At 47.6% G+C, this 21,969-nt stretch overlaps 6 protein-coding genes across 6 annotated transcripts; 3 read left to right on the forward strand and 3 right to left on the reverse strand.

Annotated features, from left to right (window-relative positions):
- Positions 1 to 302: 302 nt before the first annotated feature.
- BJ212DRAFT_195513 (uncharacterized protein) lies at positions 303 to 2,057 on the reverse strand. Its single transcript, XM_041342610.1, has 8 exons — positions 1,819 to 2,057; positions 1,696 to 1,765; positions 1,571 to 1,639; positions 1,383 to 1,519; positions 1,164 to 1,329; positions 968 to 1,113; positions 850 to 922; positions 303 to 800 (listed from the first exon to the last, which is right to left on the reverse strand). The coding sequence occupies exons 1-8, from the start codon at positions 1,865 to 1,867 to the stop codon at positions 683 to 685; spliced, it is 828 nt and encodes a 275-aa protein (XP_041193213.1). The 5' UTR covers positions 1,868 to 2,057; the 3' UTR covers positions 303 to 682.
- A 586-nt stretch (positions 2,058 to 2,643) lies between these two features.
- BJ212DRAFT_1568617 (putative urea transporter) lies at positions 2,644 to 6,240 on the reverse strand (the record flags this gene model as incomplete). Its single annotated transcript, XM_041342009.1, has 26 exons — positions 6,132 to 6,240; positions 5,918 to 5,942; positions 5,836 to 5,865; positions 5,692 to 5,786; positions 5,623 to 5,643; positions 5,550 to 5,570; positions 5,436 to 5,499; positions 5,372 to 5,387; positions 5,225 to 5,321; positions 5,085 to 5,175; positions 4,858 to 5,038; positions 4,681 to 4,801; positions 4,560 to 4,620; positions 4,496 to 4,509; positions 4,263 to 4,439; positions 4,089 to 4,213; positions 3,978 to 4,031; positions 3,919 to 3,927; positions 3,760 to 3,868; positions 3,679 to 3,708; positions 3,618 to 3,646; positions 3,396 to 3,554; positions 3,243 to 3,364; positions 2,948 to 3,190; positions 2,824 to 2,896; positions 2,644 to 2,770 (listed from the first exon to the last, which is right to left on the reverse strand). Exons 4-26 carry the CDS (start codon positions 5,758 to 5,760, stop codon positions 2,644 to 2,646), a joined length of 2,013 nt encoding a protein of 670 aa, XP_041193214.1. The 5' UTR covers positions 5,761 to 5,786; positions 5,836 to 5,865; positions 5,918 to 5,942; positions 6,132 to 6,240.
- A 15-nt stretch (positions 6,241 to 6,255) lies between these two features.
- On the reverse strand, positions 6,256 to 7,105 carry BJ212DRAFT_1355349 (uncharacterized protein). Its single transcript, XM_041335664.1, has 3 exons — positions 6,866 to 7,105; positions 6,519 to 6,811; positions 6,256 to 6,458 (listed from the first exon to the last, which is right to left on the reverse strand). Exon 2 carries the CDS (start codon positions 6,738 to 6,740, stop codon positions 6,531 to 6,533), a length of 210 nt encoding a protein of 69 aa, XP_041193215.1. The 5' UTR covers positions 6,741 to 6,811; positions 6,866 to 7,105; the 3' UTR covers positions 6,256 to 6,458; positions 6,519 to 6,530.
- Positions 7,106 to 7,233: 128 nt separating this feature from the next.
- Positions 7,234 to 8,940, forward strand: BJ212DRAFT_1271884 (squalene synthase; the record flags this gene model as incomplete). Its single annotated transcript, XM_041330984.1, has 5 exons — positions 7,234 to 7,467; positions 7,596 to 7,810; positions 7,859 to 8,438; positions 8,488 to 8,613; positions 8,668 to 8,940. 5 exons carry the CDS (start codon positions 7,234 to 7,236, stop codon positions 8,938 to 8,940), a joined length of 1,428 nt encoding a protein of 475 aa, XP_041193216.1.
- A 1,011-nt stretch (positions 8,941 to 9,951) lies between these two features.
- On the forward strand, positions 9,952 to 12,248 carry BJ212DRAFT_1503752 (uncharacterized protein; the record flags this gene model as incomplete). Its single annotated transcript, XM_041341600.1, has 6 exons — positions 9,952 to 10,095; positions 10,145 to 10,907; positions 10,962 to 10,971; positions 11,024 to 11,219; positions 11,270 to 11,632; positions 11,684 to 12,248. The coding sequence occupies 6 exons, from the start codon at positions 9,952 to 9,954 to the stop codon at positions 11,828 to 11,830; spliced, it is 1,623 nt and encodes a 540-aa protein (XP_041193217.1). The 3' UTR covers positions 11,831 to 12,248.
- A 1,009-nt stretch (positions 12,249 to 13,257) lies between these two features.
- BJ212DRAFT_196715 (uncharacterized protein) lies at positions 13,258 to 15,197 on the forward strand. The gene is made up of 14 exons (XM_041342611.1): positions 13,258 to 13,523; positions 13,587 to 13,746; positions 13,816 to 13,825; positions 13,872 to 13,915; positions 13,972 to 13,974; positions 14,030 to 14,126; positions 14,176 to 14,204; positions 14,265 to 14,295; positions 14,350 to 14,382; positions 14,435 to 14,511; positions 14,564 to 14,618; positions 14,680 to 14,778; positions 14,841 to 14,951; positions 15,024 to 15,197. The coding sequence occupies exons 1-14, from the start codon at positions 13,462 to 13,464 to the stop codon at positions 15,149 to 15,151; spliced, it is 939 nt and encodes a 312-aa protein (XP_041193218.1). The 5' UTR covers positions 13,258 to 13,461; the 3' UTR covers positions 15,152 to 15,197.
- Positions 15,198 to 21,969: the final 6,772 nt, after the last annotated feature.

Genomic DNA, 21,969 nt, shown 5'->3' on the forward strand with positions numbered 1-21,969 from the left:
CTCACACAGTACTTTCCTACTCACCGGCCTCCATAGTCTGATCAACTTAGGGTCAGTGGCGTTTGAGTGGCGTGACATAGTATCGAGCGTGTGATAAATATTTCGCAGGAGTGCACGGGTACGAAAGTAACGACTCGAACCGCGGTACAGGTGGATTACTGCTTTCATGAAAACAGCACAAACGCTCGGCGACTCGGAAGGTCTACTAAGTCCTTAGTGGTGAAAAGTATCATACCTCATGCAGGCTGCTTGACTATCTGCGCATCTCAGTCCAAAGGTGGCATCATATGCCTGGCAATGTAAAACTATTAGTGATATGCCATGTACTACGGACTCGACTCATGATTGTCTCATAAAACAAATGGATTTACTTTACGTCATAGAGTTTGATCCCTCACTACTGATGCATCTTTCGATGAGCATGAATGTAGACGAGCAGCTCGTCAGCGGCGCATTGTCCTCCTCCCACTCCCAAAGGTGTTCGTCAGCGATATCCCTCGTTCCTGCGTCTGACATAGAGTCGAGCGGGGTAGAAACTTCGGTCGACTCGACCTCCAAACTGGAGGGACTTGGCGGACATGCATCGGGGTCATCAAAAGACGCGACGTCATCAAGGTCCACCTCGATTGTCTGAGTCCACCGACTTGGATCATTAACATCACCCCTCTGGGATTCTTGGATTTTACGGAATTTCTCTTGGTGAAGAACTATACGTCCAGCCTGAAAAAGTGAATGAGGAAAGAGAATGACCGCCCAAGATCTCGCACTCAACAGCAAACCAAAGGCAGGAAAGCAGTACGCTAATGAAATTCAATGAGCAAAGAAACCTGCGGTACACGCAAGACTTACTAAAAGATTATGTTTCCACTCATCTTTGTGTCGATGACGTGCGTGCTGCAGAGAAACATGAAGATGACGATCACTGGAGTGATGAGCATGTGTGAACAAACAAGTATAGCAAATCTACCTATTATCGCAATGGCCGTGTAGCTACCGTCGCGGACTGCAAGCTTGAGCCAAGCACGCAGAGCTTCTGATCTGCTGGATGTGCTTCTAAAAAACCGCCATAGCATTGTAAAATGGATGAACGCAAAGGTTACAATGATTGAGACGCTGGTTCTCGACTCGGCGATCAGATATACAAGAGGTACGAAAATTCTCACCCGACATAGATTCGACTGTGATGAGGCGAGATTATGACGCAAGTGGGGGAATAGCGAGTGCCAGTTATGATTAATCGAGCGCTGACTGCCATAGCGGCAACCTGCGCGCCACTGAAGATGAACAAGAGTGCAAAGATAGGTTTGCCTTTGTTGTACATTTTGTACACTGCAATAAGGGCGAATGAACAGTCACCTAGAGTAAGACCGAAAGCCACGTACCCCGCAGCATGAGTAGCAACTCCACTGAAAGTAACAGACACTGAATTATCACGGTCTGGTACAAGCTCCATACTCTGCAAGTAGACGGACTATTGGGAACCCCCGAGGCCATCCTCAACGCAAACCAAATGTTGAAACTAGCGAGTGACAAGAGTGAGCACGCGACCCTAAGTTGCTGAACTGCTCACCTTTGTCCGGCTAAACCGGCATACCTGGTCATCACATAAATTGTAGCTTCGGCAGTCTTCCAAAATCGCCTGTTCACCAGAAAATGTTCATCGACGGCGTTCATCGATACGTGGAAGGTACTCACGGCCAGACCAGCTTGATTTCATCGGACAGAAACCAAAAATACTCGAGGACCATGAGCCCAGTTAATGTCGCTGGCGAGTCTAAATCAAACTGGAAGAATGTTCAGACAACGATTGGAACGTACTTGTTAGTATAGTGATGTTGCGTGCAACAGGATCGATGGAGGGGGACATCACTGGCGCAAGCAGGCACTGGCAATGCCAAGTAAAGGAGTGACTAAAGTTGAACAAGGAAGAATGGAAAAGTGACAGACGAAAGTCCGAGACTGCCCCACTGCGAAGTTGGACGGTCAGAGGGAATAAATATCAAGTAATTGTTGAAGATATATGTATTCATGAGCAGACCCGACGAACCTAGAGTCCGCCTGACCCTGACGAAGCACTGGCATGCCATAAGCGCGCGCTAGTCTCTAGACTGAAGCCGAAGAATCTCATGTTTTTAATGTCAATTATCCGACCTCCAGTGACTCGGTCCGCCGAGTCGGCTAAGCTCAAGGCAACTTGTTGGGGTCAAACTACGTGCTTAAACTGTGAAACTTTACTTACTTCAAATTCGAGCCCGAGTCACTGGCTGCGGACGTGACAGTGCCGATCAGCTAGTAGTTCTGGGATTAGTCTAAAGGATATGCCGTTCGCTGCTCACAAATAACTTCCCCCTTTCTACTAGTTTCTCCCCCTTGAGGGCTTCGGCCCGTTCGCGTATATAGTGTCCGCAATGTGGGTTCCATAATTACCCGAGTCGGTGGATGAACATGCCTGTTGAACTTGAACTTTGTTTTCTGCATGTGTTTGTGAAGAAAAACAAATTCTGAGGCTCAGATCGAGGACATGCGGCAAAAGCGATGTCTCCAGTCACAGCAATGGCTCAGGCTCGGTGATCAGGGTATTTTTGAATAATATTCTGCTACGCAACGACACAGGGTCGATTAGTCGATTGCTCGCAAATTTGATCACGATTTTATGTACAATTTCGTAGACACAAGCTTTCCAAGTCTCTTCAAGATCGCAACCATCTCCTTCCGCGACTCCAGCAAGGGAAGAATAACGCTGAAGGCCCCGCCCATGAAAACCCATACGCTTCACCGTCATCGTCAATTGAAGTTCACGGATCTAGTTTGATTGATACTCACATGGAGCATGTCACCCAAAATGCGTAAAACCGCTCGCTGAATACGTAGTTCGTGAAAAACATGGTCAACGGGACTGGAAAGTCTATGTCAGAGTCTGCATGGCAACGCAAGCGATGGAACCAACCAATAAGAATGACAATGACAGACATTGCTGATGAATACCATGTCGCTCGCCTGAACACCCCTTGCAGGGTGTCATAGCAGAGGGGGTCCTCTTGGGCAACTGGATCCGTAGGCCCCACCTCGAAATCTGACGGCAATTTTTCGCGTTTCTCGGCAGATGCCACATCCAAATTGGGGTCGTTATTTTCCGATTTGTCCAGCAATGCAATAGCCCGGGTCCCTTCGAAATCGTAATTATCAGGTTCTGACACGGTTATCATCAGTTGCATGCAGGCACGTTGCAACTGACCGCTTACTCAACAGAGACACGAAGACAGTAATGAGCCCCGAGAACATAAAACCAGTAAGACCACTGCATACAGCGGATATTGGCAATGCGAGGTTAGCTATAGTGATGGCGCCTGTAATATGGGATAGCCTGTCATCATGAAGATCTTTGCAGACGGAACCGAAAATGCTCTCCATTGATCTTCCAGCAGCCGATCATCCATGCAAGCATCCCGAGAATAGCCCCGATAATGGAGCCGCACAAAAGCCCAGTGCGCGTGAGTTTAGACCACCATACCGTGAGGATGATAGGGATGACTGCGGGACTAAGCACTATTCCCCTGCGCCACCCCACGAAGAGTAAGCGTGTTGAGTTAATTTGTCAAATGGGCCACCCACTGAACATAGTACAACTGGGGTAACCCAATTCAGTCTCGGTAGAATAATGTCAGGGAATGTTCTCACCCAACCCAGGTCGATGTTCGCTTGATTGAGCTACGACACAAATCAATACATTCCCCATGAGTGACTGGAAAAAGTATTTACTATAGTCGCCCAGCACCCCATCCATATCGCCCATGCACAAATCACGTAGTGTGAAACACGAACAATCTCTGCACCCGTCGCCTGTGGATGCCAATAGGTACGATAGATGCTACATTTAAATGAGTCATGACAACGGCCAATGTGGCATACAAGTCTTACTCATACGACCTTACATTGGGTGAGCGCGTGCGCAGAAATCGTGCATATGACAAACTTACACAATACTCGATACCGCGATGAGCTCAGCGCTAGCAGCAGACGTTACGGCCATGCTGCAGAAAATATAATTACACTTAATGTCTAAGGTTTTTAGTTTTTTCGTGACTCACAAAACCACTAACAACAGCGCCACAGCTCCGCCCTTTCCCATTAGCACCGCAGCCGCAGCTGGTGCGGCGAGTCCTGCACTTGTCTGTTGCGGTGACAGGGGGGACGGGTATGTCGGGAACAAAGGCTAAGGTGACGTTAACTTGGCGCCGAAAAGGCGGCGCACGAAACCTTACACTGCTTTGAAGCGCTCGGGCACTCAGACCGAGGCAAGATCCGAAAGCCCAAGGCACGGCAAACCAAGAGAGACCACCAAGCATCTGTGACATTGTAGTAAGCGTTGCATCATTCGGCGGATGAAGGGATGTAAATACATAAGCTTTAGTGGTTCCTTTGGGGTGACTTGCAATCGCCTTGAGATTGATAGACACATCAGTTTACGATTGCAGTGCAAATATACGTTATTTACCCTTTGCCAGTATCCTACGCGCGCCACGTCAGAAGACTAAACATGAGGTAAATCTATAACATACCCTGATCACAAAACACGCCGGCAAATCCTGAAAGCAATGCTGACGCTCCGAAGACAAGACCCTGACAGGAATGAGCACGAAAAGATGTGAAAGAGTAAATGAACCAATGCCATCTGCCCACCTGATTCGACTTCATGGTCATATAACTTCCATTTGCATTACCGGGGACAGGCACATCAATTGCAGCTTGTGTGAGCAACTCATACATTCGAGTTAAGCTACCAATCTCCGGTGATGTCCCGCTTTATTTGCGCAGATTCTCAGCAGCACATCCCTGTGACATGGGGACTTCACCTACTATGCACGGAAGATGAAAGTGTAAATGATGGCGAATAGAATGACGGTATGCGTCCAATCACAAATAAAGGTGGCACGCAGTCCACCGAATACGACATAAACCGCGATGCCAATCGGCAACAGAAAATACGCAGCAAGTATGTTCATGCCGGTGAGGGCGTTCACAGTGGCGGCGCCTCCCACTAAAACACGCGTCAGTGACCATCTCGGCACACGCGGCAATCTCACCTAAGAGAGATCCGCATACAACAAGAACGCAGATGAACGCATATATGGTAAACACGATATGGGCTGCGGTACCGAAGCGAACTTTGACAATCTATAGAAAAGTTGATGGGTCAGTCTCACGTACAGTGTACGTACCATACCTCCAAGAATGTGTGAGCGCCGTTCGCGTTCATCTTGACTTTGGCAGCCACCATTCCAAACATCGCCACTTGGATAGAACCGCCCGCACCGTACCACCTTCAGGAATTGTGATCAGTCAAAGCTTGAAGAGGCACAAATTGGCTGACCAAGGGCCGCTGACACCTAGGCACGGTCAGCGTATATTGCTCGAGCACATGTTGTAATCCATACCAAATGTATAAGCTGCAGTGCTAGACTGAAGGAGAGTCGCACTCCATGTCCAGGCGCTGACACTGCGATGATGCATCACAGGTGTTCAAATGTGTGGACAAAGATGACCTACATGCCGCAGCACACTAACCCTGGCTAACATGGGTAAATCAGCGAAAGTCTTATTTGGCTAGGAAGACTGACACACTTTGACACTGCGGGAAGCACTCTAGAAGCAGTCCCATTATATGACGTGCACAAGTATAATGCGACAAACCGTGAACTCTTCAGATGAACTTGGGGTATATCGAGAGAAGTTAGATTGCACCGCGGTCAAGCATAACATAAGGAGGGCGAAGAAAAACCCGATTCCTAGAAGTGAATCTAGAAATTGACCACGATCGGACTTTTGACAACGCACCAACAACCACACCGTATCCAACACTCTGGTCTGATCCATGGAATGAGTAAATGGGTAACTCGAGAAAATGATGTTTTCGCACCAAGAATGGGCTTGAAATCTTTGAACTGAGACATCGTTAAGACACAAAACAAGTAGAGCTGTAAAACTGCAGGAGATATCACTCGCTTTCATTTTTATCATAGCATCTAAGAATATCGAGAAAGATAAGCAAAAGTCATTCGTGTGATACATCCATTGTTCTTTGGAGAACAGGTGCTATCGATTGACAAGTGCGGAACAGCGAGAACACTTACAAATCATCTCAAGGAGGCGTTCTATCCTGGTGCATCTTATCAAGGACCAAAGTACTGTAGTTTATGCCAAGAAGGGAGCTCGTGACAGTACCAAGGGGATTTTAGTCCGACGGTCAGGCCTAGGTCAAATTTCGCAGATTTCTTAATATTTCGGTCATCGAGTGCCATCGCTGGGGCTTAGTACGGACGTGTGCGGGATGTGAGTGCATGCTATACGCATGGAAAACTGAATTTGAGCCATAGTCTCGCAGTGTGCTTCAACATTTTCTTTTAGTCTACGGGCTAATGCTGGTACTTTTCGACCGTCTCCCACACACATTGCCGAATCTATGTATGGGTCAGTGTCTTTGTCCGCGTTATCATATACCATGAGTAATATCAGCTCACCTCGTGACATGGTCAATTTGATCGTCGGATGCACTCCTGTTCAAGCGCTTTACTCAGCTTCTGAAGTTGGGCAGTGATTGAAGTATCACTACCCTTGGAGGGTGTACTACGTGCTTGAAAATCGTCGAGGAAATTATTGACGAGAGAAAGAGCGTGTTTGGAGGAGACTGGGACTGATGAGGCAACTTGCAAACGGACTGGAGGATGGGCTATATCGTCCATGATTTGTAACTTGTTGGTTGGAGTTTAATGAACGCTGGTGATATCCGATAGTTTAGGCTATGTTGATGATCCTTCATAAGGAAATTTTCAGTACTGCTAGGACGTTCCCGTGATGGCGGCCTAACCATATTCAATTTTTCCACCGCTTCCTGAAGTTCTTCTGCCAATTATTTCTCCCATTCCGCATTGATGGAGTGTGAAAGCGTAGAGGTTTGTATTAGCTAGTTTGTATACATAGTACTAGTGAAGATGAGCAGGTACAGGCAGGTGCTATATAAGCACTGTTGTTGGCAAGCCAACCTTTTACCCTACGGCCCGGAATTTTCCGAGCGGGCAGGCTTGATTCATTAGCGCCAGGCGACGTTTTTGTGGTTCGACCGCGTTCAATTCATTTCACTTCAGGTGGAGAAACGACTGTTGGCAAGTGCACTCTTTTTATTCGACACCACAGCCTCCAAACCACCTTTACAACTAATCCTCGACGTCTACAACCATGGGAAAATTGACTTCAATGCTAGGTCTTCTCTTGACGCACCCTCTTGAGTTCAGAACTCTTCTTCATTTCTACCTTTACCATGAGACGAAACGCGATATCACCGCTCAGCAAGAGCACCCCACGTCAGGCTGGGATCGAGCCTCCATGCGCCGCTGCTGGGAATTCCTCGACATGACAAGCAGAAGTTTTGCAGCTGTCATCAAGGAGCTTGACGGTGACCTCGCAAGAACGGTAAGCACTTTGCCTCTTTTATGTTTCTTCTTTGCGTGGGCCTCTGCCCATGTTTGCATGCCTATTCAGTTTTAACCAGCTAATCATCCATTCTACCCCATCCGCATGATTGACCCTCGACTTTCCAGATTTGCATGTACTACCTCATTCTGCGCGGCCTGGACACAATTGAAGATGACATGACTATTCCTGACGAGAAGAAGCAGCCAATACTCCGCCAATTCCATAACTTAACGGTAACCCCTGGCTGGAACTTTACAGAGAACGGCCCTGATGAGAAAGATCGAAACCTGCTCCTCGAATACGACACTGTCGTAGAAGAAGTCAATAGACTACCACCCCAGTACGTTCACATCTTTATTCACGCTCTTCCACCTAACACCTACCACAGATACAAGACTGTCATTCTTGACATCTGTCAGAAAATGGAGAACGGTATGGCTGATTACGCACATAAAGCCGCAACCAACGGCACTGTTTACCTCGAGACTATTGCGGACTATGACCTCTATTGCCACTACGTCGCAGGCCTCGTAGGTGAAGGCCTCACTCGCATTTGGTCAGCTTCAGGCAAGGAAGCGTCTTTTCTTTGCGATCAACTTGAGCTAGCAAACTCTATGGGCCTTCTCCTCCAAAAGACCAACATTATCCGTGATTTCCGGGAAGACGTCGAGGAGAGACGCTTCTTTTGGCCTCGAGAAATTTGGGCTAAATACGGCTTCAACGAAATGAAAGATATGTACGAGAAGGGTGACATTGAGCGTGCCACGTGGATACAAAGCGGTATGGTTCTTGATGCTCTGCGACATGCATGCGATTCTTTGGACTACCTGCGCCTACTCAAAAACCAGAGCGTGTTCGTGTTCTGCGCAGTCCCCGTCTCCATGGCAATGGCTACATTGTCACTTTGCTTCATGAACCCAGAAATGTTCCAGCGCAACATCAAGATACGGAAAGCGGAGGCTGCTCAAGTACGTCATATTCACCTATAATTTATTTAGGTATGCTGACACACCGCAGCTCATTATGCGGTCAACAAACACCAGAGAAGTCGCTTTAATCTTCCGGGAGTACGCACGGAAGATTCACCACAAGGCCAAACCGCATGATCCAAACTTCCTCAAAATTTCAGTGATGTGCTGCAAGGTACTTCACACGCACCCTCACATAGTTCGTCTATGACTAAATATCATTATTCAGATCGAGCAATGGTGTGAACAAAATTTCCCTTCGTTCGTTATACTCGGCGAAAAGGGGCCGATATACGATTCTGCAGACAAGAGAACGGCCGTCTTCAGAGCAGAAGAGAAGAGGGCAGCGCAGCGTCTTGCTGCTGATCCAAGGAACGCACCCCTGCCTCAGGACTTGTTCCCATGGGAGCTGGCCGCCTATGTCGTTGGCGGAATGTTGATTATGCTGAGCCTAAGCGCTCTTATCGTGTGGGTCATGCTCAAATTTCTTCCACAGGCATAAAGTTTGGGATACCGGACTCTCGCATTTGGCATTTTGATCTTGGAATATGCAGTAGACATCATACCCCTCAAACTTACCATTACCATTAATGGACTGGCTTTGTGATAACCGTTGCCACTTATATATGTGTATCCTGTCGTCGATAGTGTTGAGACTGGTGTTGCATGGGACGAGACATGAGAATTACGAAGCTACTTCCGAGCCACAAATGACTAGAGGATGTAAGACCTTGTCTCGAGTTTGACGGCGGGCAGGCGATCGAGTGAGCATCGAAGAGTTTGTTATGAGTGTAGTGTTCGAGCCCACATTCTTCAAGCTCCACTCGAGCAATCTGTGCCATCTGGCTGAACAATTAATTGTGATACTTTGAAAGTTTGAACTAATAACATGGCCCGGGAATCAAACTTCTTGGTTCGCCGAATTCGAGTTAGCTATGTGGCGATTGCGCGACATGAGCCCACCACTTCAGAAATTTCAATCTTGTCCGCTCTGGGGCCAATCATAGATTGAACAAGCATAATTTTTTTGTACATCGTATCATGATAGAGGAACTTGTCATTAATCCATCCATATGGGACTGGAGTCGATGAGGAGTTGGTATTGTTAGTTATGACGCTATTTTGCCGGGTCGGGTTAACTATGACATTACCTGCTGTGAGCCAACTGGCAGGTTTTTCTCAGCGAGGTAATAGAGAAAGCACGAGAAAACTTACGGGGGGCATTAATGTTGTGGTAGAATACTAGTAGGTCTAAGTTGACTCGACATGGGCAGAGTAATATACGACCGCCCTTCCCGCGTAACTTTCACACGCTGTAAACCAGAGTCTCTACGCTATTTATATTAGCATCTGTGCGAAACACTGTAATTGGCGAGAGCCGCAGGGCATAATTTGCTGCATTGCAACAGCACAGGATACCAGTTCGCTCTGTTCGTCTGTCAAGTATTCGTCGTTTGCAAATAATCGCGGACGATGTCTCGATTTGTTCGTGCATCTAAGTATCGGTGAGCACATGCCCAAGATTGCAGTACGCCGAGAGACTGATCGCGTCTCCCACAGCCATGTCTTCGGACAGACAGCAAAGAAAGAACATGGATATGACAACGTGAAGGTCTCCGGCAGCGCATGGGACACGAATCTCGTCTCTGCTTCTGGGGTGACCACTTTCCCTCTTCACGTCTGTCCTTTGCTGATGTACCTCCCAGCGATACATTAGCGTTAACTGGAATGCATCCGGAGGTGGCGCATTCGCAATACTTCCCCTCCCCTCCCCTTTTGCAGCTGTCCCAAACTTCCCGTACAAACTTCCTGATGTTATTCCCCTCGCGCGCAGTCACACTGCCCCCGTCCTCGACACTGATTGGTCCCCACATAACGACTCCATCGTTGCCTCGGGTGGTGAAGACGGCAAAGTCATGATCTGGAAGGTCGAGTCTTCCGCTTTCGAAGGCTGGGGCCAGGATCATTGGGTACCAGAAGACTTTGACCCTGTCGCCCGCATCGATGCATCACCACGCAAGATCGGCCAGGTTCTCTTCCACCCCACCGCGTCTAACGTCCTCGCCAGTGCGTCCAGCGAACACACGGTTAAGCTTTGGGATCTTGCTGATACCGATCGCCCACGCTCTATTCTCACTGGACACAACGATACCATCCAGTGTCTGGCCTTCAATCCTACCGGCACGCTTATGGCCACGACCTGTAGAGACAAAAAGCTTCGTCTATTCGATCCTCGTGCAGGGGGTGAAGCCGTTCGCATCACTGAGGCGCATGGCGGTATCAAAGGCGCTCGTGTCGTGTGGATGGGCGATCTTGACAAGATCGTGACTACTGGCTTTAGCAAGATGAGTGACCGTCAAGTCTCCATCTGGGAAACGGGAGGTCTTGGAAATGTCAAGACGATGACTATTGATCAGTCTGCTGGTGTCATCATGCCTTTCTGGAGTGACAATGGCATTCTTTTCCTGGGTGAGCGCGTCGCATGTACTTAGGACTCGTCTTTTCTCATATTATTGCTTCTAGCTGGCAAAGGGTAAGGCAGAGTCGGATGCGTTTGCTTTTCTCGGTTAACTTAAATCCAATAGCGATGGAAATATCCGGTATTACGAGTACGAAAGTGACTCGCTATTCGCACTAGCAGAGCACAAATCCCCAGATCCCCAGCGGGGAATCTGTTTCCTCCCTCGTCGTGCCCTTAACGTGTCGGATTGCGAGATTGCCCGTGCGTACAAAGTATCAGGTTCATCCGTGGAACCCATCGCTTTCATTGTGCCTCGCAGAGTAAATATTTCTTGAAACGCTTACAATAGCTTCACTGACGTCATCATCAGGCGGACTCATTCCAGTCCGACATTTACCCAGCCGCGGCCTCGTCAGAGCCCTCTCTCTCAGCAAGCGAGTTTTTTGCTGGAAAAACTGCCGCATTGAAGCTCGTTAGTCTCGAAAACGGTGCTGTGTTCAATGGTGCGCAATCGGCGTCCACACCCTCAGCGCCTGCACCTGCACCGACACATGTGCCCGCACCCACTGCGTTCAGTGCACCTCCGCCTGTCACCAAAGCTGTCACCATGCCTACACCTGTGCCACAAACTCCAGTCGTATTAAGATCTGAGTCGGCACCAGCGCCTCGACCCGCCTCACCTATCTCAGAGTCTCCAGCCATCCTCACTCCGCCAACGCAAGTTAATGATGAAGTACGTACTCTTGGTATCAATCTTGGATTACGACGTTTAAGCTATGTGTAGGGACAGACTACTGTATTAGAAGCTGAAGTCGATCGGCTTAACGGTGAGCTCCGCGCCGCACGGGAAAAAATCCGCAACATGGAGTTGCAGGTCGAGGGCCTGAAAGCGAATGCAAGGAAGGCAGCTCAGGCTTTGATGGAAGCGTGAGGGCCAGGTTTGTGAGACTCATGCGGTTGAAAGTAAAATAGCACCTAATGAGACTGGAGTGCTTGTGGTGTAGATTGATGATCGTGTACTTAGTCATTACATCTTGTATAACCTACGTTTTAGTGGACATTTGTTTCCTTTTGGATTTGACTGCTGCACAACGTCACCGTCATTGACGGTTTGTACGGTGACTGTCAACGGATACGGTTGCCATACCGGTATATACAGTGTACGGCCAGACCGTACTGTACAAGACCGTATTCCATACGGCCGTCAACCGTATTACCTTTACGGTCTCGGAAAGGGTGCCGGTTTATCCGTAACTTCTTGCCCTGGACCGCCATGTCCTGCAACGACAACGACTGCAACGAGTCTGACGGCTTGCTGCACACGCTTCACACTGATAGAAGCAGTACTTTCCGTATGTTCCTTATAATATACTACTAAGGCTAGTTTGTCTCTCGTATTTCTGTCCTCGATCACCAATCTTATCTCGCCATCAGTTCTGTCATCGCCCGTCATCTCTGCCATCACCCACCCGCCATCTCTGCCATCGCCCGCCATCTCGCTGACCGCTTGCTATCAATTGCCCATCTCGCCAATGCCCACACCTCACGTCCATCTTCAACACGACGCCTATCTTCAAGTGCCACAGACAAAGTGTCCTGTCGTTCGAGTCCATAACCATCCGTCGTTTATTGGGGAACACCGTGACTGCTCACGCCTTATTTATGGCCTCTAAACTCTCGCAGGGGTGTAGTGATTGGAATGAGCGCCGATATTTTACTGCAGGTTGATGGCTTTGGGCGCGGTTGAGGTGGAGTTGGAGGGATTGTGGGTGTTTTTCTCTAAGTTCTAGAGGTGCGTGTATTGTGCGTTTTATGCTGCATCCAATCGAGCAGTCCATGCTTCGTGCTGCTCGAATCTGACTATCTATCCAGCATAATATCGTTGTTTCTCGCGTCGAGCAGCTACTCCAGCGCATACCATCTCACTCCTTCGAACGGATGCATATAGTTTACTGCAATATTCTCCGCGCGTTAGTGCGTTGTTTGTGGCATACCTTGAATGAACCTTCTACTGATCATTACATAGTCTCGCCTGACATCACGCTCTCACCCGTGCCACCTATTATTCCGGCCCCAGTGGGTGCGAACATCAATTCCGTGGAGGGGCGGTTGGTCATGATCGAGGCAGGTTTGACCAAGCTGAATACCGTCATCGAGAAGCTTGAGGGAGAACATGAGGCCCTGCGACAAAAGGTGCTTCCTCAACACCCCACAATCCTGCTCTCACATGGCCCATCCCTACCTCCCATTTAAACTCCAAGGTCCAATGAATCACGCCCGATCCCACCCACAATCCTCCCATCCGCAGACCCCAGCTCATCCGTGATGGTAACACTGACTCTTCAGGCCGATTAGTGGTGACCGAATCCAGCTGCCATGACATATTCATGGATATCGGACAACAGAACCATCTTTTTATTTTAGTGTTTGCAGCGTTACTCACGCCATCATGTGCACACAGACTATTGGATTATAATTAATGCTAGTATCGACCAATGATTCTTTCTTTATCCGCTAGTCTTCACTTTGATTTTCGCTTCAAGTCGCTAACTCATAAGGCAAATGTGGAGGTACAGGATCCTGGACCGCCGAGCACAATGGCTTATCATAATACTGCAGTATATGTATGCCTCGCATTCAGATTGACATCGCTTTGCTTCTCATTGCCTCATGACGCTAAATAATAGCCACATTGCGCCCGGGCATTGCTATTTTCCCATCTCATTCAGACGCAATAAGAAGCTACACGACGTGCATTCCTTCGTGCGCCACACTCATTTTCTGCCTCCTGGCCCAATGCAGACAGGGTATTCGGCAGACGATTTCGTAGCGGCGAGGAGTTTGCAGGTCAGCACGGTGCGTTCCATGTCAGACCCGACAGTCATTGATAATAATGGAGAACCCATGTGCTGCCAGTACATATACGGTGCGTACTGTCTGCGCTGCTTCTTCTTTGTTCTAACATACCTCAGCATCAATGGCTACGTTCTGGGTGTGCTTGTTGCGAGGTATTTCGGTCTGTTATTAAACTCTGTTTGTCAGATCTACGATTATACTTGTTCACTTCATCAGGAGGTAATGCACTCGTTCAGCCTCACTTGATATATTGACGATAATAATTTGTTCATAGTGGATGTTCTTGCTTCGGTCACGCTGGTCCATTGTGAAAGGCCTTTATGTTGTCACACGATATGTGCCTTTTCTCCTCTTCACTGGGCATCTGTATAGTGTGTTTCAGCGCCTACACATATTATAAATTGACATGTAGTGCTTCAGTGAACTTCATCTCGAACGAGAACTCTGATGTATGTGAATGCTCGGTGGACTCATTGGCCGATCAACGATGCTGACTCCATGACTTGCAGAAATGCCAGTTGTTGAACACTATTTGCTCATGTATGTCTGTCGTGTACGCACATCCTTGCAGAACCCAACCCTTTGCTCTCGCAGGCTTCAGCTTTATATCAGTGTCTTGTTCTGAATGTATATCTCCCTTCCCTACAAAAGCCGTGTGATCCTGATCACATTCACACAGGCTTTTTTCTCCTCAGGACATATGCGCTCTGGAACAACAACAAAATTGTGCTCGCAACTATGGTGGCAACCTTTCTTGTGAGTCCCACACTCTCACTGCACCATGAGCTTGTGGATATATATTTGTCAGGCTGTCGGCATATCGTCCATAAGCTTTGCCTTCGCCACTACTGCCACCGCACCGTGTACGCGCGCCTAACTTCACTTCGGTGTTCTAGTACCGCTATTCACACTCCACTTTCACAGGGAAAACTAGCGCAATCCCAGGCATCACAGGCTGTTATCAGAGCTCGGCTATCGTCCAGCTCTTCATACCATTCATTCTCTTGCTTGGGCTTGAATTTGGTGTGTCGCCAGGAATAGGGAGTATACATCTACATAGACACGCACTGATTGACGCTCTCCAGGTCTCATGTGCCTTACGCTCATACGCGCTATCCTCAGCTGGCGGTCCACCAACAGCCATCTGTACACTGTCCTGGTGAAGCATAACATATTCTACTATGCATGCGGTCTCTGTGAGTCAAGACATACACATATTTTCAGGTCATTTTCCCGTGCTCATCGAATAATAATTCTCATTCCGAAAGTTTTCTCGACGGTGAACGTCCTCACATTGCTGCTATTATATATAGAAACTGTACAGGGGTTCGGTTATATCTATGGTTATGTTAGCCCCAAGGCCCCCAAACACAAAATGGTCAGGTGTTCTATTTAAATTTACCTACATAAATGGTAAAACAACCCTATAAAAGAGTGATTTCTACACCTAAGATTTGATATCTACATTGATTTGTATGCAGGTCTGTGGATAGACCATGTAGCGAGGGCGGACATTACATGAATTATATTGCAAATATAGTATATACTGATATATACATGGTATCTACATTGATGGGGAGTAGAAAAATCAGCGAGCCAATTATCGATTAAAATCTATCATTAGTTCAGCTACCAACACATTGCCATACCTTGTCACCCAGTCGACAAAGTGGATGCCAGCAAAAAAAGCCAGGGGAGGAGGAGGAAAGAAAGCTAAAGTAAGTGTAGGTCATTAAAGAATTCGAAGGAAGACTCACTGATAATGTTGGGAAATGATTGAATTTGATTAGGAGGATGAGGCGTCGGTATTGCATATGAACGACCGACCCATCGAAGCGATGATTCCGAAGACAGACCTTGCGAAAGAAACGCAAAAGCTCAACAACCAGGTGGCCAAATGCAAAGTGGGGATCGCCTGGGTCAATCTTCTTGCAATTGCAGGAAGGCTGAAGTTTGGAGTGTACAACAACAGGCCTGAGAATGAGACTGAAACGAAGAGGTTAGTAGAGTGCTTCGAGAAGTACGGTATAGTATCAATGAAGGAGATATCCGCGATACCGCTGATCATGAAGACATTGCGTCTGAAGGATGTGAAGAAACTCACCAAGACTTTCAATGAACCAGAAGAGATCATCGAACTCGAGATGAACGATCTCGATCCCATCATTGTCGCATCTGGGCAACATCAACTTGCCGCACTATGACGATACAATCAGTCGCTGATGGACGAATACTCAGTGCATGAGAAGAAGTGGGAGAAGATACGTGCCCTGAAAAACGTCACCCAAGAACACATCTCAAGCTACAACGAATGCCACGATGAGATGTGCCGTTTGAAAGGGCTACTCCACGGCAATGTGAAGTGGGGTGTCATTATATACGATGAAGGTGAGTGTGAGTTCCGGACTCGTCTATAGTATAACGGCAGACGTACCGATCGATACGTCCACGTTAGTCAAGAGGTCTATGCGCGGACGACACACGCCTCGATGCTAACACGTCCGCACTAGTAAGGAGGTCTATGTGCGGACCTACAACGCCCTTTCCTATAACAACTATCAGTTAAATGACATAGTACTAACGATGTGCATACCAGACAAGTTACTCGAGAAAGGGACGACACTGGCGAACCACCTGAGCAGGAACAACGCCTTGCATGAGTATAAGGAGACTGAGGAAGAGGTGTTGATCACCGTGTTCAAGAAAGTAAAGGCAGTATTCGACAAAGCACCATCCGACAAATGCAATGAGCTGGCGATCGCACATTTGCTGGAGATTCGTACGCAACAGGAGAAGAACGCACGTCTGCACAAGGTGCTGCACCAAGACCATATGTGCACGTTCCTTGCGACGCGTTTGTTGCAGCTTGGCCTGCACTTCAGGCATCGCCGGGAGTATATGGTGAACTGGCTTGCTAAGAATATTGACGTTTGCATGGGTGTGAGTTCATTTGTTTATGTATGAGGAAGGGACTGCACACTCACGAATGCAACAAGATATATTTACAATGGATTCAGATGTGCGCCACCGTTTTCAAGCACTTGAGCTCGAAGGCCCTGTTCCCAAGCTCTGCTGAGGTGTCAGAACTCCTCGACAAAGTCGACGCACGCGATGCTCCTGCGATGGCCAGGGTAGCACAATTACGCACGTCACTTGAGGCACCCGTCAAGTCGAAGGACGAGCAAGATCTTTCGATATGGTCGACCGTGATGGACACCCTCGACAAGCATGCGTCGTTCGCCTTCAACGACATGAAAGATCACATCGGGGAGATGACCCCAGCGTATGTCAGGCGTCTGAGCTCATACCGCCAGAGCGTGGTGAAATCACTGAAAGATGCGTGGGGACTCACTGAAAATGAGGACTTTGAAGGAAACGAGATTCTGGCTCACCTCGATCGAGTCGTCACACAGGTCCTGCTTTATCTTACGCCTGAGCAAGGCAAAACACACGCTCCAGAGCCGCTACTGTGTGGATTTCTCATGAACAACGCATGGGACTCGTTCGTGCGCATCAAGGACGGACTTCAAGAGGTGAGTGCATTATTATTTCGTCATCATGAAGCAAAGAACTCACCTGGATTCTCAAACGAAGGTCTGTCGTTGGTTCGAGACGTTACTCGATTACTATCACAATCTGCATCCGAAGATGCATGCTATGAGCCCCTTCAGGGTCCGGCCAGCCAGCAAAAAACGGCATTCCTAGGTTTTCCCACGGTCCGAAAAAGGCCAGATATTCAATATGGCGCTCCAGGACTGCCGCCCGCAGCACCGGCATCCCTCCCACAACAGCCGCATTCTTGCAAAAAAATCACCCGGCACTCCAGGACTGCCGCTGCAGCACTGGCATCATTATCCACCACGCCCTCTAGGACTGCCGCCGCAGCACACTGATCATCGAACGCCCTCCCAGACACAGTTCTCCAACAAAAAAAACGACCCTGTGCACGGCGGCATTCTAGGACTGCCACTCACAGCACCACTATCATCAACCCCCCATGCTGACCCCTCTTGAAAACAGTTCTTCACCAAAAAAAAAAAAAAAGACCCTGAACTGCCACCATCATCATCATTGATCAGCCCTCTCAAATGGTTCTCTGCAAAAAAAAATGGACCACACGTGCAGTGGCATTCTAGGACTGCCACTCAATGCACCATCTCCCTCAAACTGTTCTTCACAAAACAAAACAAAAAAGACCCTGCATGCAGTGGCACTCTGAGACTGCCACCTGTGCACCATCGTGATTGATCTCTATTCATACCAATGTACGCGCAGCAGCGCTCTGATATTGCTGCCCATGGCTAGACCATCATGCTTGCTAGCCCCTTCAGTGGTTCTCTACAAAAAATTGACCTCTCACACAGTGGCACTCTAAGACTGCCGCCTGTGCCACCATCGAGAATGAACCCCTCCAACTGTTCTTGACCAAAAAAAAAAAAGACCCTACATACAGTGGCACTCTGAGACTTCCACCATCTCTTCCACCAGCATATGTACCCACAGCAGCCCTCTATAATGGTTCTTTGCAAAAAAAAATTGACCCCACACACAGTGGCACTTTCTGGGACTGCCGCTGTTGCACTATCATGAATGAACCCCCCAAAAAACTATTCTTGACGACAAAAATACCCTGCACGCAGTGGCACTCTGAGACTGCCAATCATACATACTGACCCCCTATACGCAACCCTCGATGGCACCATCCAATGATTTTGTTATCAGCATCATAACATGGTGACCCACCAAAAAACCCCTGCATGCAGTGGCACTCTGAGACTGCCACCCATGCTACTTTATCATACTTGCTAACTAACCCTCCATGGTTCTTTTCCCACAAAACATGTAGCGCTCCCTTGCATACAAAAAATTGTGTGCTCCAGAAAGGCTGAAAGACTTGCCCTCCCACGCAACAAATGACCGATTTGTGTGACACCATAATGGGGTCAAAAAATAGAATGTGTTGGAGGGGGGTTAGAAATATTGCTTGGATGACTAGAGCGACCAGAAAGTCCCTAAGATAGAGCCAGAGATATAGCCTTTAATCCCAAGACTCGCGGTTGACAAGAGACATCACTCAAGTCCAGGAGGAAATGAGAATGAGCGGGAACCAAGCCGATATTCAAAACTGAGGATGTATAGAGATAATATATGAAAGAAACATCAGTCAGTGCGGTCCAAGGCTATGTGCAAAGCATATGGACAGTATAACAAAGTAAAATCAGAGAAGAATCAAGTAAAATAGGGAAAAGTCTGACAGGCACATAAGGCCTAGACATGCTGTCGCCATCTGTGACCATCAATGCATCCTCACCAGTCTGGGATGTAAGAGAGTCCATTGCACCAGGAGATGACTTCCAAGTATCTGGTACACATTAGTTAGCATATCTAATTGATTTCTGAATGCACAAGCAGCAGATGAATCGTGAGAAAAATTGTGCATATCCCCACCTATTTGTCTATTACAAGAATAGTGGACAGTTTCTGAATTCTGAATAAAATCACAAGTATGTATGAGGACCAAATTCAGAGTAGGTTTTGCAAAAAAAAAAAAAAAAGGGGAAATTTGTTTTGTAATCTGCACATTCCAAAATAAGATGCCTCCAAGGTTACATTTGTTCACGACATGATGTTTTCAAGTCTATAATGGAGGATCCAGTCACATATCGGGCTCTTGAACCAATACCACCACCATGGATGATTTTTCCCACGCATTTTTGCCAGGCAAGGTCGAGTTTTGCTAGCTCACAGTCCACCACTGGGCCTTTATTAAAACAAGCTCCCCTCTGAACCCACCCATGCATATCAGCTGAATGAACATGAATTCCCCATAAATAGCCATCAGAGAATATACCCCGAAAACCTCATCAACCGAACCTCATACACGCCCCACCCACAAACACACATAAGCACGCATCACAACTCAAACACATCTGAACCCCATTATACTAGATAAGACACCTATCACACCCTCGACGCGAGCCCACAACGACTAAAACCGCCAAAAATTAACAAAATGAGGCAAAGGCTATGCCTGAACGTAAAAAACTAACAACGCTTAAGTCACATATCAAATTTAAAGTCTGCCCAACCAGTAAACCCAAAAAAAAAAATTGTTTACAATTTGTAGATATGACAAATATATGTACGAGTGGCCCTCTGAGTACCCCACTGAGAGGCTCACTCAATTTGGTGGACCAGTACTTCTCGATTGATACATTGGGTAGTATACAGTGGCTCAAAAAATTGTCCTAATGTTTGTGAGTTTTCATTTGCTTCATTGTGAGTCAGGGCGTGGGAATATGACTAAGCTATAGGGAGGCGTCAGAAGGCTCTGCTTCTTTGCTGTGTCTTTGTTCCCTATCAAAGACTTCAATATTTCAATGACAACTGCAATGACTATGTTGACTTGTAATTGTAAAGTAAAGTACTGAGATGGATGGAAGGACGATGTTAAAGTAGATTAAATTAAAACTCCGATGGAAACATCTGGCAGCCACTCCACATCAGCCACTCAGCCACTCAACCACTCTGGATATTTCTGGCAGAGTCTAAGACTCTGTTCAGGATCACAATTTTGGCCAACTTCAACAAATTTCGAGAAATAAAAAACAAGATTAAGTAAGCATTCACTCATTGGAGCTTGAAAACAGATGTCACGCTGATTAGCAGTGTGGTCAATATCATAGCGTGTGTAGTATACGCACACCATGGCCATGCTCCCCCGCCTCTTTCTCCACAGCAGTGGCAATGCCGATGATGAGGTTTCATCAAAGTTGAGGGATCATGAGTGGGATGAGGAGGACCAACTGGATGTGGAAGATGAGGGAGATGACTCCAGTGAGGATTTGGAGAGTGTTGATGATGCAGAGGAATCTGATATCAAATTTCTCCAAGCAATCATCAACTTTTTTCAGCATGTGGTCTCATCAGCCTCTGAAGTCATCAATGTTGCAGGGGTTGCCATGAATTCATACACGAAAACTTATTATGACAAACAACCATATCATACTTCAATCCTGATGGGGGTTGGCTGGGTCAATGAACTTCTCAATGGCCATCCAGAATGGATTCGATGTGAGCTTGGCATGCATCGCCATGTATTCATTGTACTGCTACAATTACTTTGTGAGGGTGGTGAAGGTTCAACTACTCTGCTAGGCTTGCAGAGCTATAGACAGAAAGAAAGCCTCTACCTCTGGGGTGAGAGGAAGGCTACTGACTCTCTAGGTGTTGGTTGAAGCGTGCCAAGCAATGTGTTCAACCCTTAGGGGAAGCAAGGAAAGCAAATCCACAGAGTGACACCTAGTCAACTATGGTGAAGCACACTGAAAGCACATGTGCAGGAATGTCAAGCGCGTAGGTGCACAAAGCATGGGAATAGAGCGCATGTGGTGCGTGGATGTGTAAAGACTGAAAGATGGTGTGAAGACATAAACTGAGGCTGCTGAGTGGAGAGACTGATGATAATGGACTGTTGCTAATGGCTAGGGCGACAACTGATAGATGCTAACTCATGATGGATTCTAATATTCTAAGCCAGGGAGCATGGGGCGGACTCCACCCGCCTTGTATCACTCCTGCACCGTCATCTGCCACTTGTGGCACTAGGCCATGGCTCTGTGCCCATATGATTTTTTTCCCATGCTGTTCATTTCCCATGCTGTGACATCCTGTTTGGCATCTGCTCCCTCCTACGGCTTGCTGATCCCCTATGATTGCTCCCCTGTCTCTGCTATTCCCCAACAACGTCATTTGCCACTCGTGGCACTCAGCCACAGCTCCATGCCCATATGGTTCTTTTCCAATAGCATTCAGTTCCCATGCTGTGACATCCCATTTGGTGTTTGCTTGTTCCTATGACTTGCTGGTCCCCCTACCCGTCACTCACTCCCCTATGGTGCTATTCCCATGCTGTTATTTGCTACTTGTGGCACTTGGCCAGGGCTCCATGCCCATATAATCTTTGTCACATATTGCTCATTTCCCGCGCCATGACATCCCATTTGGTGTCTGCTCACCCCTAATAACTTGCCAATCCCTCCTTAACTGTTGCTTGTGTCACTCACTCCCCTGTGGTTAGAGTTAGGGTTAGGGTTAGGGTTAGGGTTAGAGTTAGGGTTAGAGTTAGGGTTAGAGTTAGGGTTAGAGTTAGGGTTAGAGTTAGGGTTAGAGTTAGGGTTAGAGTTAGGGTTAGAGTTAGGGTTAGAGTTAGGG

The sequence above is a fragment of the Suillus subaureus genome (genome assembly GCF_016647635.1).
Source record: "Suillus subaureus strain MN1 chromosome Unknown BJ212scaffold_16, whole genome shotgun sequence".
Lineage (NCBI taxonomy): Eukaryota > Fungi > Basidiomycota > Agaricomycetes > Boletales > Suillaceae > Suillus > Suillus subaureus.